The 15,854-nt window shown below is 35.2% G+C and overlaps 1 protein-coding gene and 1 long non-coding RNA gene across 26 annotated transcripts in view; one reads left to right on the top strand and one right to left on the bottom strand.

The window, feature by feature from the left end:
- Window positions 1-15,854, bottom strand: part of cep162 (centrosomal protein 162) — a 257,947-nt gene that overhangs the window by 11,759 nt on the left and 230,334 nt on the right. For all 25 annotated transcript variants that reach the window (XR_015510554.1, XR_015510551.1, XR_015510552.1 and 22 more), the window contains 7 exon segments: window positions 12,516-12,664; window positions 12,261-12,437; window positions 5,904-6,041; window positions 4,365-4,477; window positions 4,155-4,260; window positions 3,946-4,072; window positions 889-1,157 (listed from right to left, as the gene is read on the bottom strand). Coding sequence is in view for 20 of the 25 variants with exons in the window: in XM_087285983.1 (XP_087142109.1) it covers window positions 889-1,157; window positions 3,946-4,072; window positions 4,155-4,260; window positions 4,365-4,477; window positions 5,904-6,041; window positions 12,261-12,437; window positions 12,516-12,664 (1,079 nt within the window). In the remaining 5 variants the exon portion in view is untranslated.
- Window positions 10,739-15,400, top strand: LOC147840367 (uncharacterized). The gene is made up of 3 exons (XR_015511900.1): window positions 10,739-13,590; window positions 13,630-13,706; window positions 13,794-15,400. It is a non-coding gene; the product is annotated as an uncharacterized LOC147840367 (long non-coding RNA).

Raw genomic sequence — 15,854 nt, 5'->3', positions numbered from 1 at the left:
CTATTAATCTGTCTTTTTCCTGAGTGAATAGGACTGAGCTGCCACTATATTAGTTTCATGAATGCAGAGTCATGCACAGACCATGGCAAGGATTTTTATTAAATAATACAATTCATTTCAGTTTGTATTTCCCAGTACCCTACTGAATACCCCAGAACACCTGAAATATATGGCATGATGTTTTGCATGGAATTGTAATGATAATATTGGTGTAATCTATATACATATATAATATATATATATATAAATGTTAAATGGGTTAAATACTTATTTATTACTTATTGTATGGAGTTTCAAATGTAATTATTACCTCAGTGATTATTTCTTTTTTTTACTTTTACCATTAATAATAATAATAATAATAATAATAATAATAATGAACAATAACAATTAATATTAGGGTGATTTCTGAAGGATCATGTGACCTTGAAGACTGTAGTAATTATATATATATATATATATATATATATATATATATATATATATATATATATATATATTTTTTAAATGCTGATAATAGAAAATCATAGAAGGCACAACAAATGTATATGTGTTGGTGAACTGAAGGGTTTGTGAAATGTTGCAAGCCAGAGTTGATCGTATATGAACAACAAAACTCATACAAAAGAATGTATGAGAAAGCTATTAAATTTATTCATCCAGATATGATGGATGAATATCAGTCAAATAAAAAAAGCATAACATTAAGAGGAGTTTGCAAAACTGACTATCCAGACAGATGGCCTGCTGCTCAAGGACACGGCTGAATAATTCTGGCGCTCAGGAAATCGAGCCCAAAAAAGAACGTGGCTTAAATAAGCAGTACCCACAGCAACAATGCTATCTGGAGAGAGAGAAAGAGAGAGAGAGCATGTCATAGTGACTGACCTGTCGCTCTAGGTCTTGGATTCTTTTTGCTTCACCTGCTTTTTCTTTTGCCTTTCTTTGTTGCTCATTGGCCCTCCTGCTAACCTCCGCTTTTAGCTTTTCTACCTGCTCAGTGAGCTTTTGAATCTCAGCGGTGGCAGCGTGGAGTCTGGCTGCATCTTTGTCCAGTAGTTCCTGGTTCTCGGCGTACCACTGCAGTCTTTTCTTCAGCTCTGTGACCTCTTCTCGATGTTTGTCATGGAGCAGTTTCAATTCGAAACCTTTATCGCCTGACAGAAAAAGCAAAATGGTTATTGCCGCTAAGATTAGAATAGGCTAAAACAGGGTTTTTCAATTAGAAGGCAAAACAAGGCAAGTGTATATATAGCACATTTCATACACAATGGTAATTCAAAGCACTTTACATAAACAAGAATAAAAGAAACATTAAATGGAAGTCTACAAAAATAGAAACAACAAAGAAAAAAAATGATTAAAAACAGATTAAAATGTGTTAAAACAGGTTTTAAAGGAATGAAAAAAAGAAAAGAAAGAAACAATAACATGATCTGTTCACATATCACACAGTGCTCACTCAGTAAACACAGCTAAACAGATGGGATTGAAGTCTTGATTTAAATGTGCCTAATGTTGGAGCACATCTGATCATTTCTGAAAGCTGATTCCAGCAGCAGGGGGCATAGTAGCTGATAGTGGATTCACCCTTTTTTGACTGAACTCTTGGAATTTCTAATTTACTTGATCCTAATGATCTGAGTGATCTATTAAGTTTGTATTCAGTGAGAATATCTGTAATGTATTGAGGTCCTAGACCAGGGATATCAATTAGTTTGTCATGGGGGCCAGTTCATGAAAAGCATCCCAAATGAAGGGCCGGAGAGATATAATTTGCTGTATGAGTGATGACACAACTACATATAAGAGCCCATATGCTGTATTTTTCCTTAAGACACCCACGTTGGTTTTTTCTACATTAAAATGTTAATATATTGTATTTTGAAAATACATAATATCAGAGCATTGTACGACAGACTTTTTTTTTCTTCTACATTCAGACACATTCAAATGTTATTTTTTGATCTGCATAGGATGCAACAATTATAGATTTTGGTTGTACAATTATATAGTCTGGAGAATAATCATGGGTTCACAGTTATCACGTCTAATGTAAATTCAAGCTTTATATTAAGTAGCTATTTAGATCAACTGCTGTTGCCATCTGCGTTCATGCATTCATAATCATTTTAATAATAATTCTCTCACATATATATTTGTTTACATTGCAACGGAAGGCAGGCATAACTCTCACTGTGAGATGTTTTCTACTGTGTGCGCCCAGAAAGACGCATTGCTCCGCTTGTGCACGCATATTGTCATATATTCTTACATTAGAGATAACAAACTTGCAAGCAGAAAAAGATGTGATATGGGAACGGCCGCTGATATAGTTAATCCGGTGTGCGTATTAGCCTCGGTGTACATACTTCAAACTTTAAACTAGGGTACAGTTGGTAACTTGGCATTACTTTGTTTAATTGCAGCAGTTTCGTTTTGTTCTGTGCAACAGGAAAGCGGCTTAGAGAAGCCTTCACGATTAATTAACTGTGATGAATTAAAGTGCAGTTTGCCTGCACAGCACTTCACTAGCTGGCCTCTGCTACATACAGTAAACATTTACAGCAGCATAAACTGTTGACTAAACTAAGGCTAAATTGAAAGCTAAATTTGATAAATTTTCTTTCTAATAAATGTATCATTGAAAAACTAAGAACAGTTAAAGAATAGCTTAAAACAAGACTAGTCATCAAAAATGACACGAATGAATAACTACACAACATGTGAAGCCTATCTAATCTGTGTGTTTTAATGATTTAGTCTAGTTTTGGGCTATTCTTAAATGTCCATTGAACTCACAGCCCAAATTTAGCCCTGTTTTAGCCAACCTATCAATGTTTAGATGACTATTAAACACAAAATATTGTGGTGGATAGATTTTGCGGAGTCAATAAAAAAACCATGAAGGAGGTGTGTGTGTGTCTGTCTGTCTGTTCTGAAAAACTCTTCATATACACCAAAACACTGAAAACGCACATCATGTGAACACACACACATTCTCTAGCCAGATGAGCCAGATGAGAGTTGTGCTCGTCGGAGTGTTCATCAAGGATCTACCGCTGGATCTATTCTCACTGTTTGTTAAACGTGATATTCAATTTATCTTGTTGTGTATATCTAATGATATATTCCCTGACTTTGGTCTTTTGAATCTATTACTTGTTCTCGGGTAACGTGTTTTGACTGAGCACAAAGATCAGTTAATATACAATGTAACCATGTACATTCTGCATATTGACTGATTGCTTGCCTTCATTTCCTATAATGTATAAACTTATTGTACGTTATACTTTTAGAATGGCCATTATTGATTATTAAAACTGATATTCAACAAAAGAGAGGGTATGTTTCGCATATTTAATGTATATGAAAGGAGGCTGTAATGTTATAGGCTCAAACAGTGAAGATGATGCTCATATATGCAGCACAAGGCCTCAACATTTCTGCTGTCTGTTAAGTTGTTAATATCAAAAAGAAAATAGCAGTTCCTTATATCATGTTTTCATTTTATTGTTAGGAGAGTGAAACAACGTAGCCAGGATGATGTGAATAAGGTTATAAAGTACACTGTTTCCCTGGAAGATTTACCGACATGTTCTCGAGAGTCAGTTTTCCATATCAAACTTGCGAAGTCTGAACTTACAAGGAGAGGATGCAGGACTGTGTGTAGGCTACTTAATATTGAGGAAAAGCCCCAATCAGAGGCGAATGTCTGCAGCCGCGCCTCCGTTTTAAGATGTCTCCTTTTTCCCCCATCCACACTGAGATGGAGCAGCAGCATTTTAGAGTGAAAACGGCCTCTTCAGCGTTTCCAAAATGCTACGTTTTCGGCGCTCGAAACAAATCAGGAGTTGGGACATCTGAATCAATTCTCAGCTCAATTAAAGATGACAATTATAAGGTGAAAAAAGACGGTAACACTTTGATATCTGAAGTGCTCACCTGATTTACACACAGCCTGAACTTTAGCAAGATCCCTCTCTTTTCTCATCATCTCCAGATCTACATGCAGAGCTTGTTTCTCCTGCTTCAGCCTGCGGACCTCCTCTTGCAGCCGTTCTTCCTTTTTCTAAACACACAGACCTTGGATGTTAAATTCTGTCTACGTAGGCAGTTTGCTAGGTTTTGGAGGAGAGCTACTGTTCACTTACCTGTGCAGCTTGTACCTGACTTGTCAACTCTGCAATGTTGAAGCTTTGGTCAACAATGCTTCTCTCTCTGATGGTTCTTTGAATGTTGTTTGTGTTCATCCGGTCCCTGGGGAATGAATATTCAGTGCTTTTATATCAGCTGCTGCAAAGAACAGCATGAGCAGTACAAACCTGCTGTGATATGTATTATGACACATTGAGAGCACTGACCTAGCGAAGGAGAGCTCAGTGAGAAGTCTCTGGTTCTCCATGAACAAAGCCTCCTCGTTCTGTTTGCTTTGAGCTTGGAGTGCTTTCATTTGCAGATACAGCTTCTCGTTCTCCTGTTAAAAGCAGCGGAAATAAGTTTCAGACATGTTTTGCTCTGGGAGTATTTGCAGCATATGAATACTAATGACTCAAATGCAAATATGTTCAGAGCGAGCATTAGAATGAAACGCAGTTCCAGATAAAAATTAATTGGATTTGGTTTTATGGAAAGGGCATGAGTACTTTGGTAATTATAGGAAATGTGAAAAGTAATTACCAACGTTATTACAAATTCAGAGTCATAATAGTGTCAGTTTAAAAGAACTCTGTTTAATTACATATGTATTATTACGCTGAAATGTTGAAAATGATCTAAAAAAAATAAGATAAGAATAGATAAGAAAAGAAAGATAAGAAAAATAAGGTCTTTAAAAATATGATAATATGTACTACAATTCTATCCATCCATCCATCTGGTCATGTCTTTCTTGTGTTAGACCATTTTGTGTTGTGCCGCGCAGTACAGCAGCACTGCGTGTGGTCACGTTCATTTACTAGCACATTCTCAATAGCCACATCTGTATGTATGTATGTATGTATGCATGTATGTAAGCATTTATGTATGTATGTATGCATGTATGTATGTATGCATGCATGCATGCATGCATGCATGTATGTATGTATGTATGTATGTATGTATGCATGCATGTATGTATGTATGTGTGTATCTATCTATCTATCTATCTATCTATCTGTCTGTCTGTCTGTCTGTCTGTCTGTCCGTCCGTCCGTCCGTCCGTCCGTCCGTCCGTCCGTCCGTCCGTCCGTCCGTCCGTCTGATGAAGGCATACCCATTAAGTTTAGTTTTAGAATTCCTTATTTAATACGAGGCTTGATAATGAGAAAAAAGAGAGGGCTAAAGAAAATACTAATAATATTCAAAGATGATCTCCAATTAAATAAAAAAATTATTTTGCAAGGCACAAATGAACAACTGTTAACACCATCTGCGCAAAAAAAAATCCATGTTCCTTATAGTTGGAAAAAGTATATTCTCCCCTTATTCTTAATTCAACTAGAGCTGTAAACAAGTTAAGAACATTTACTATCCACACCTTAAGACTAATCCTGCAACTAATTTTGCTTGGCCAACTATAAAGTTAAAATTTTTCCATTCTTTCCTTGGAATATTTACAGCCAGAAAGATTTTTTGTTGTTGTTGAAACTAAAGCCCAATCCTTCAATAATGCATTTAAACAATCTAAAAAGTGGCACCAATGTTGAACATTCAGTAAAAACATGAAAAACTTAATGACTGCTGTGAAAATTATGAGAGGGCAAGACATTCAGATTCATTTTGGGGAAAAAAACATGTGTAGCTAACACACAATGCAATATTCTCTACTGTAGATCACCTGAACATTTTGGCTTTTTGACTGATCAGTCATGGCATAAAATGGTCATTTTTTCTCTCCATTTTTATCCTTGAGAAAGACTTACCTGATGGTAACCCTGAATCAGAGTCTCTTGTTCCTTCATCTCTTTTTCTATGAGCTTGAGTTTCTCTTCAGTCACAGGGTCTGAAGCTTCACCAAAACTCCACTTCCGTTTGTTACTGGCCTCTTCGGCACGGTGCAACTGCGAATACAGCAATTAACAGTAATTGACTGGGAACTGTCTGATCAAACATTATTAGGTGCATTAACAAAAAAGTGCAGCATGGAAATATTTTTTTTTGTATAATAGCGTATTTAAAGCTTTTCTTTGACGTTGACATGTTGTTATATTTTATGTAACCGTTGCATAAGCCTTTCAACAGTGTGGGCAGAGACATGCTGTCCTCCTTCAGTCAATTTTGAATAGCTTTAGTATGTTCACTTTATTATGGCAGCTCATTTAAATGGATTCTTATAATGAAATGCAAGCAAAACAAAAACTCCCTTGAATAATGAATAATAATGTGTTTGTGTAACAACTGCTTTTGTAGCACCATGAAATTAAATCTTTAGACGTAAACATGACTGCTTATCACAGGATTTTAAAATGGAGTCATAACAGTTTCACTTTTTTAAGAAATCTGTTTAATTACGTATGTATTATTATGCTGAAACGTTGGAAATGATCTAAAAAATAAGATTAAATAAAAATATGATTTTATGTACTAAGATTCTATCTATCGATCGATCCATCCATCCATCCACCATATCCATTCATCCCTCCATGTATCATATCCATCATCCCTCTATCCATCTATCTACTTATTGTAAATAGAAATTTGGATACAGGTATTGTCATAAAATTAAACAATTGACTAAGAATTAAGGAATTGTTTAGCCAAAAATTCTGTCATCATTTTCTCACCCTTCGCTTTTTCAAAACACATTTGAGTTTCTCTATTTAGTTGAACACAAGATAAGATATTTTGAAGAATTGACTTCCAAGTCAAGTCGATAAGTATCATCAACCAGCATTTTTCAAAATATCTAATTTTGTGATTAGATAAGAAAATATAAGAAAATCATAAGAAAACGGTGAGGTATTTTAGTTCTTTTTTTGGTGAACTATCCCTTGAAAAGTCAAACAAAGGGGGAAAAGATGGTTTTCTAACATTCTCCAGATTTTGAGAAAATATTTCATCACTTCTTTGAGGTTTGGAGGACTGGCAAAAAACATTAAGAGCAATGTCAATTTAAAAGTGAACACGGAGCTTATTGTGATCTCTGAGCCGATTCAGAAAATCTCCCAAGACAGTCAAATATGGAGCACTGAAACAATACACTGCTACAGTACAATAAAAAGGGCACTTCTGCAGCTCAAACATTAGAGCGATGCACTAGCAAAGCCAATGTCATGGGTTTGATCCACAGGCAATGCATCCACTGACTAAATACAGCTTTGGATAAAACCAAGTTCAATTCAATTCAATTCAGCTTTATTTGTATAGCGCTTTTACAATGTAGATTGTGTCAAAGCAGCTTCACATAAATGGTCATAGTAACTGAAACAGTGTGTTCAGGTTTTAGTGTTTAAGTTCAGTTCAGTTCAGTTTAGCTCAGTTCAGTGTGATTTAATCATTACTGAGAGTTCAAACACTGAAGAGCAAATTCATCGATGCGTAGCTCTACCAATCCTGAACCATGCGAGGCAGTGGCGACAGTGGAGAGGGAAAAAAAACTTCACCTGATGGGAGTGAAGAAAAAAAACCTTGAGAGAACCAGACTCAGTTGGGCACGACCATTTTAATTTCTCCGCTGGCCAAAAGTGCCTCTTAAAACTTAATAGGAAGACATAATAATGGTTATTGTACACCTGCTTAAAGGTAAAGTGCACAATGATGATAGTTATCTTAAATAATCAAATAATCACACTTATGTGGTTATTAAATGATTTTAAAAGGTCTAATGGTGTGTTTTAGTGGCACACGGCAGCCTGTAAAGAGCGGGTTGAGTCATCACCACCATTATGACCTTAACCCAGGTTGCTTCAGGCTGGGAAAAATTGGCCATGGAAATAGGTATTCTTGAATCCAGCTGTCCCTGGAATATGTTTATGGAACCATTCGGAACAATGAGGCATGAGCACAAATTCAGCCTTGGTCGTTTGGTGCAAGATATTCTGCAGTAAATTGTTAAATAGAATAAAACTTTCTACAAAATTTGATAAACAGTTAAACCGAATGAAATATCCTTGCCCTTTCCTTGGTTCATTTTCTGTTCTGTACAGTAAATTTTTTTTTATTTGTCAGTGCAACAAAAGACAAGTTCAAATTGAATCTAAGCATTGGATTAAAATAAATATTTAAAGCCTTCAAATAAATACTTAGAATAAAAACCTTACAAAACCCATCTGTGTTGAGGTCACCCTTCCTCATCGCTATGAATATCAAACAGCATCCTATATTAATGCATAGGCAAAGCAGCTATAGAAAACACACATCAGCCATAAAGGTTATGAATGCTTAACCAAACCTTCATCTAAAGATTGTCCTTTTTACCAAACACTCGAGTAGTAATTCATAAAACGTACGATTTACCATATAGTGATACTAGAGGCGAACTGTAGGGCAACTGAAGGTTTTCTATTGATTTATATAATAAGGACTTCATACGAGCTTTACGGCTGAATAAACAGGGTATGAAAATAGATGAACTTGAGTGTATTCTACGTCCTCAGTCTGTAGCAATTCATCATGAAGAGGTAGATGTAGAGCAGCTCAGTTTCCCTGAACGTTTTACATGGTACGAACACACAAAATGAGTCATTGGTGATTTAGAGCCATAGAAAAACAATCACCAGGAGAACAAACCTTTCTTTCAGAAAACGTGTCTGAAAAAGTCCTTTAAATCCCTTTACTGTCACCCCACTTTTTGAGTTCACACTTGATAATGATATATGGTGTGTTTCAAGATATGTTCGCGTTTAGGTTAAAATTGTACTGAAATACATCATATCTGTGTCATGATGACAGTTGATACAATTAGGGCTGCACGATTCTGGCAAAAATGTGAATCACATTTTTTTTTTGCTTAAAATCAAGATCACGATTTTCTCACAACTCTGTAAATGTAAAATAAAGGTTAATATAATTTGCCTATTATTATTGTTAATTCTCAAACATATGGTAAAACAATGAAAATAATATTAGGCCTATGTGTAGATCTACTGTTGCTTAAAGTGCTAAATTTTTTATAGACATTATGGTGGACTTGAACAGACTTACAATATGTCCTGTTTGTTGATTTACAGTAAAATTATGATATCAGAATATAACTATCCATAATTATAAAGTTTATTTATTATGTTTAAGACATGTGCTTGTCATCTGTTATTGACAACATTATTAGACCATTTGTTTTCACTAGTAAAATTACAATTTTGTCATTTTCAGATTCTTTCTTGCATTATATTTATCATTATATATAGCCTAGGGTTGTTATACTGACACAGTAAACATTTATTTTCATGCACAACACTTTGTGTTCGCTATGAAAGAAAAACACGTTAAATGCTTGTCTTAATCATAACTCTAAAATGTGATATGATCATTTAAATGATGTGTGCACAGGTTTCACTTTCACTTCCGAGTGCGGCTCATGACTGTTGTCACTATGAGAAAAAACACATACATGCAAATCAAACCACCCGCACGGCCCTCAAACGATCAATCTGTGCAATAAGTCCTTTACCTGTTATTCACAGCCTATGCAGGTTGTGTTCACTACAGTAGGCGTCATGCGTGCAAAAGCGCATTCTCGGTAGTAAACGAACAGCTCATGGTCAGCTCACGTGCGATTTCGCGACCGCAAAAACATCATTAATGAAGACAGAAATGGCATTTTTGGGTGAATTATACCTTATAAATACAGTATGTGACACTTTTAATGTCATTTGAAGGTGTGAATGTTGCTGTGAAGACTTGTGCGACTGCCATGTTTCTCTCCTGACCATGAATATATACATGGCTGACTCGTAGAAAGCTGAATTAAGATCGTGTGTAGGGTCAAATCGAGATCGTGAATTTTTTTCGATTAATCATGCAGCCCTAGATAAAATGAAAGTTGATAGTACTTACAAAAGTGTCTTATAGTGATGTTAAATACAATTTAAAAAACTGAAGTACATAACACACTGCCGCTAGATCGTGCCACTAGCAAGTGTGCCTTAAATCAAGTGATTTCAAAAGTGAAAGTCGTCATCCTGCATATTGGTAGTGAACACATTATTGGACTACACATTTGAAATGTTAAATAAATACAATTAAAAAACTCCAGTACATAACACACTGCCGCTAGATGGCGCCACTAACAAGTGCGCCTCAAGTCAAAGTTAAATGATGTTAAATAAAGACAATAAAAATAATTCACAGTGCAAAAGAGACTGCCGCTAGATGGAGCCACTAGCAAGTGAAAAGTGCTCATCCTGCATATTGGTAGCGGACACACATTATAGGACTAGATATTTGAAATGCTAAGTAAATACAATAAAAAAAACTGCAGTATATAACACACCGCCGCTAGATGGTGCCACTAGCAAGTGCGCCTCATGCCAAAAGTTATTTCAAAAGTGAAAGTCATAAGTCATCATTCTGCATATTAGTAGCAGACACAAGCATAATAGGACTATGCATTTTCATTGTACTATACAGTACAGTATGCACAGTGGATCTGACAGATGTAAGAAAATAGGGTACAATGACATCACTAAATGATATCCTGAATGAAGCAGTAATAAAGTGAATTCTGAAGCAGGCTGAACTGAGTTCCTCACAAAAATATATGACATGATCATATGAATTTAAGACTTGCTGCTCTGATTTAAGTTTTTTTTTTTTTTTTAAGTCTTACAGGGATAGTTTGCCCTGATGACTCCCATATGATTCGGTCAGCGATTCATTTGTTCCCAAACCCCTCCTTTGCATGATACTAATCTGCTGTGATTGGTCCAATGACCCAGTCTGTTGCGATTGGTCGACTGCTTTCAGCGAGAGATGAAAAGAAACACCCAACAAGGCTTATTAAAATTATTGAAGTAGCCATTGCAGAGTTTGTGTGAGCCAAATGCAGTTAAAGACTAGCATATTGAAGTGAAAAACAACGACACACATTCAGTATTAATCCACACAGTGGCAAAACCTGAACCATTTTGAAAACAAACCGCATCATGCATGTAGAAGCTAATGGTGGCCATAGCAACAACAAACAGCAGGAAATCATAAGCTCACAAACACATTTAAATCTGTAAATAAATCGACACGCGTCTTGTTTTTAACGTGGTTATAGACATGTGTGAATATATAGAGTTAACCAGATACAGTACAAGTCACGCGAAGCAATTACAAGTAACAAAACACAATTAAATACACATTTTGCAAGCTAGAAGAAAAACAAGGATGCAATCATTTTAAACACTCAAAGAGAGAAAGGGGTCCATATGAACAGTGTACTGACAAAAGTTCCTGTCAAGGTCTAACAAAGACCTATAAATATTTTCATTAAATAGTCTTTGCTGCTCCTTCCTTTAACAAACGACCAGCAAATCCCCCATTTCAGGGTAGGTTATTGTATTATTCATCAGAATATTCTCTTGTTAACATTTACTTATCTTCAATAACGATCAATTCCACACCCCGCATACCACTAGTGTTTGAATGGAAAGGCGCGTTCACGTTTTTTCAAATCCGGCACCTTGTAGATGGTATTGTTTTGTGTCGACATTGATATAAACAGGCAAAAAATTCTGATGAATGACAAATCATTTAAACGACTCTAAGTCGACTCTTTTTTGTTTTAAATCAATAGTTTTAAACAGATTTAAACCCCAGCTGGATGTTTTTATTCACTTAGAGCTGTGTTACACACTGCATGGTAGGTCATTTTCAAAAACCCATAAAAGGGGCTCTTTAAAAATAGGGCAGTCCACAAGTATAAGTCTAACAGTTTGGTTTCTGCCAAAAGAGTAGAAGTTCATGAGTAAATCTAGAGCATGCCTAATACAGCATCTTATGTAAACGATCTCATTATTTCTTGAGTTTAAAAAAAGGTTTGATTTTCTTCCTATTACTAGCTGGGTTTCAAAAATTAATTTTCTGAGCACTGAACCTATTCTGCTTGGCGTTTGTTAAGAATATAGCCTTTTATTAGTGCCTTTAAATCTGAAGGTTGGATTTTGTGTCAGTAAATATTATTTTTAATCTATCCCTTTATAATTTATGACAAAGCAATTTTAGATTTATTAAACTTTTTAAAAATGTGTGAAAACCCTGCCACAATCCTTAAAAAATAAAAAAAGACATTAAAACAGGTTTGAAATGATAGAAATGCGAGGAACTATTTCTGTCACAGCTAAACGAGAGGTCACCTTGCTCTGTAAGATGTAGTTCTCCTGTCTCAGGGCTGTCAGCTCTTGCTTGTGCTGCTCTTGTAACTGGTCTTCCCTCAGACTGAGCTCCCTCTCTTTCTTGGCGAGCTGCAGACGGAGACGCTCCAGCGATGCAAGCTCCGGACCAACATCCATCTTCTCTTGCATCCCCTCATGCTGACAGACAAACAGAACAGGATTTTAATGAGCTGGACAATTTGATCCATTGATCAGTTTCAGTCACAGCCAACTCACCGCTGTCATTGCTTCAGAAGCAATCTTGTTTGCTTGGAAAGGACCTTTGTCCTGAAGACTGCTGGCTTCAACCTGATGCTGTAGGAATGCAGCAAAAGACTGCACAGATTCTACCAGTTCACTGCTTAGCTTTAAACTTGTGTCTAAACCTGTTCAAAACAAACAAAAAAAGACAAAGCAAGTATTGTCGGCTATGAAATTACAATCAGTAGTTGCATTTTATATTAAAAATTTAACATTTTTAGGACCCTTGACATTTTTGCAGAATCCTTTTTGCCTATTATTTCTATTACAATAAAGATGAAGATGCTTTTCTTCCTAAGTTCTTATTTACGGTAATATGATTATTTTATTTTAAATTTTACATAACACTCCAATAAAACAATAATTATCTATTTTTCTCTTAAATAAATACTGAATACTAGTACATTGGCCAAGAGAGCTTAACACAATGCAATTTTACAATTTTTCATTTTAATTAAAGGTCTTTCTTGATTTAACAGCAAACTTGCTGCAAATCGTCACAACAAGGCAAACAAATTAAGAAAACACACTATGAAAACACAACACATGCACATAGCACAATGGAAATGTTACAAGGAGACCCAAAAACATGACGGACCCAGCTGAGATTTGCTTATTGTGCCATGCTGGTTGCAGGTGATCGCTGAAAGGTGAGGTTTTTATGTTTATTTTAACATCCTGATAACACAATTCCCTTTTCAGGGTTCATACACATTTTTGTTACTAAAATTCTATGACTTTTCCATGATTTTTCCAAGACTTTCAAGTAAATTTTCATGACCTAATGTTTTATGCAATGTCTTTATATGCGTGGTAAAATAAAAACATTGCATGTTTAAATTTATTGCAGCATATTGTAAAACACACAGGAATCTTTTAGTTTCAATTTATATTTATACCTATGTAAAATAAATTTAGATAATGCTTACACCGCACTACAGTGGTAATGTGAGAGTATGAGATAAGGACAGAATAGAAGTCAAGACAACTAACCCAAGGTTTCCGCTACATTCATTCTTCCACAGTGGAGTGCCTTTCCAAAATTTATCTAGCCACGGCTACATTACAGCTTCTCATTCAAAACATTCAGTCATTTTTTTTTAGCGGGTTATTATCGCACTAAAATGTATTAGAAGGTAAGTGAACTATAACAGCGCAAACTTTTCTGTAACCGCAGTAGTGCTGTGCGTTATTTGTTTAACCCTTTAAGGCAGTGGTCACCAAACTTGTTCCTGGAGGGCCGGTGTCCTGCAGATTTTATCTTTAACCCTAATCAAACACACCTGAACAAGCTAATCAAGGTCTTAAGTATACTTGAAACATCCAGGCAGGTGTGTTGAGGCAAGATGGAGCTAAACCCTGCAGGGACACCGGCCCTCCAGGACCAGGATTGGTGACCCCTGCTTTAAGGTGACGTGGTGACTGACTGACTAACAGGTGCGTGATGTGTGGGGCCAGCAAACACGATGAAGCTTTCAGTTAGGATGAAGACCGCTTCAATAATTATACTTTGTAGATAAAGGTCTATGGCTCTGCATTCAACAAACAGCGACTTTATCTTGCTGGAGTTTATAAATGTTTTACTTCACTTCAGGACGCATTAATGCCGCTCTGTAGGTCTACTAGAGATATTCACAACTATCCTAGCAAACCTAATAAATGTTGGAGACATATTCACTACATAAATGCGCTAAATTGCACTTCAGCAGTGTTTACTTGAGAGGGCACAAGAAAATCTGCATTTGAGCAGCGTATATTTGAGGGCGTGCAAGAAGTTTTGCATATGAACAGAATATGAATCTCGACTTAATACTTAATACTGTGCTCACAACATTTGTCATTGAAATAACACAATAGGTAGTTGGTAGATCTGTGCAAAAGGCCTGCCACCAGAGCTGGAAAAGTCCTAGAGGAAACACTGTAACCTATATTCAAGTATACAGACACAGTTGAACTCAGATTTATTAGCCCTCCTGAATTATTACCGCCCCTGTTTATTTTTTTTCCCCAATTTCTGTAAAATGAAGGGAAGATTGTTTCAGCACATTTCTAAGCATAATAGTTTTAAAACTTATTTCTAATAACTGATTTATTTTATCTTTGCCATGATGACAGTAAATAATATTTTACTAAATATTTTTCAAGACACTTCTACACAGCTTAAAGTGACCTTAAAAGACTTAACTAGGTTAATAAGGTGAACTAGGCAGGTTAGGGTAATTAGGCAAGTTATTGTATAACAATGGTTTGTTCTGTAGATTATCGAAAAAAAATTAGTTTAAAGGGGCTAATAATTTTGTCCCAAAAAAAACCAACATTAATAACTGCTTCTATTCTAGCTGAAATGAAACAAATAAGACTTTCTCCAGAAGAAAAAAATATTATCGACATACTGTTAAAATTTCCTTACTCTGTTAAAAATCATTTGGGAAATATTTAAAAAAATTAAATAAAATCAAAAGGGGGTAATAATTCTGACTTCAACTGTTTATGTTTTCCATGACTTTTCCAAAACTTTGTGCGTTATTTGTTTTTCCAAAACTTTTCCAGACCTGGAAAATGCCCTGTCAAAACTCCATGACTTTCCAGGTTTTTCATGACTGCATGAACCCTGCTTTTGTATATTATTAGCCTACATAACCATAACCTAAATTGTTGGGTACGTCACGTTGTTGGGTTCCCATGAAACATTTCCCTTGTGTTCCGTACTATTTGCATGTGTTGTGAGAGAATTCAGTGCGTTTTCTTAATTTGTTAGGTTGTGGGAATTTATGCTATTAAACCAATGAGGATCTTTTCATAATCTAATTGTGTTTTTTTGTAATTGCATGTGTTTTCTTAAATTGCAGCAGGTTATGCTCTCTCGGCCATCGTATGACTGCTTTATAAAAATTTATTAGAATCAAAATTATATCTGAATGAAAGATATATTAATAAATTAAATACATTTTTAATGAAAATTATCCTCTTTTTCTCGTTTGGTAAATATTTATATTTGTGAACTTTGGTTGACTGGATTAAAATGAAATTTAAATGAAAGATAAATTTAATTAAATTATAAATGAAAATTATCTTTTTCTCTTTTGGTAAATACTTACATAGTGAACTGTGATTGAATTGATTGACATATAACAATTCCTTGGAATCAAAATGATATCTAAATGAAAGATATATCAATAAATTAAATAAATTATAAATTAAAATTATCCTCTTTAGGTACAAACTTATATTTATGAACTGTGATTGTACTAATTGACATTTAAACATTTATTAGAATCAAAATAATATCTGACTGACAGATATATTAATAAATTA

Source organism: Danio rerio, chromosome 16 (assembly GCF_052040795.2).
Source record: "Danio rerio strain M-AB ecotype USA chromosome 16, GRCz13ab, whole genome shotgun sequence".
Classification (NCBI taxonomy): domain Eukaryota; kingdom Metazoa; phylum Chordata; class Actinopteri; order Cypriniformes; family Danionidae; genus Danio; species Danio rerio.
This window is presented reverse-complemented; position numbering and strand designations above follow the sequence as displayed.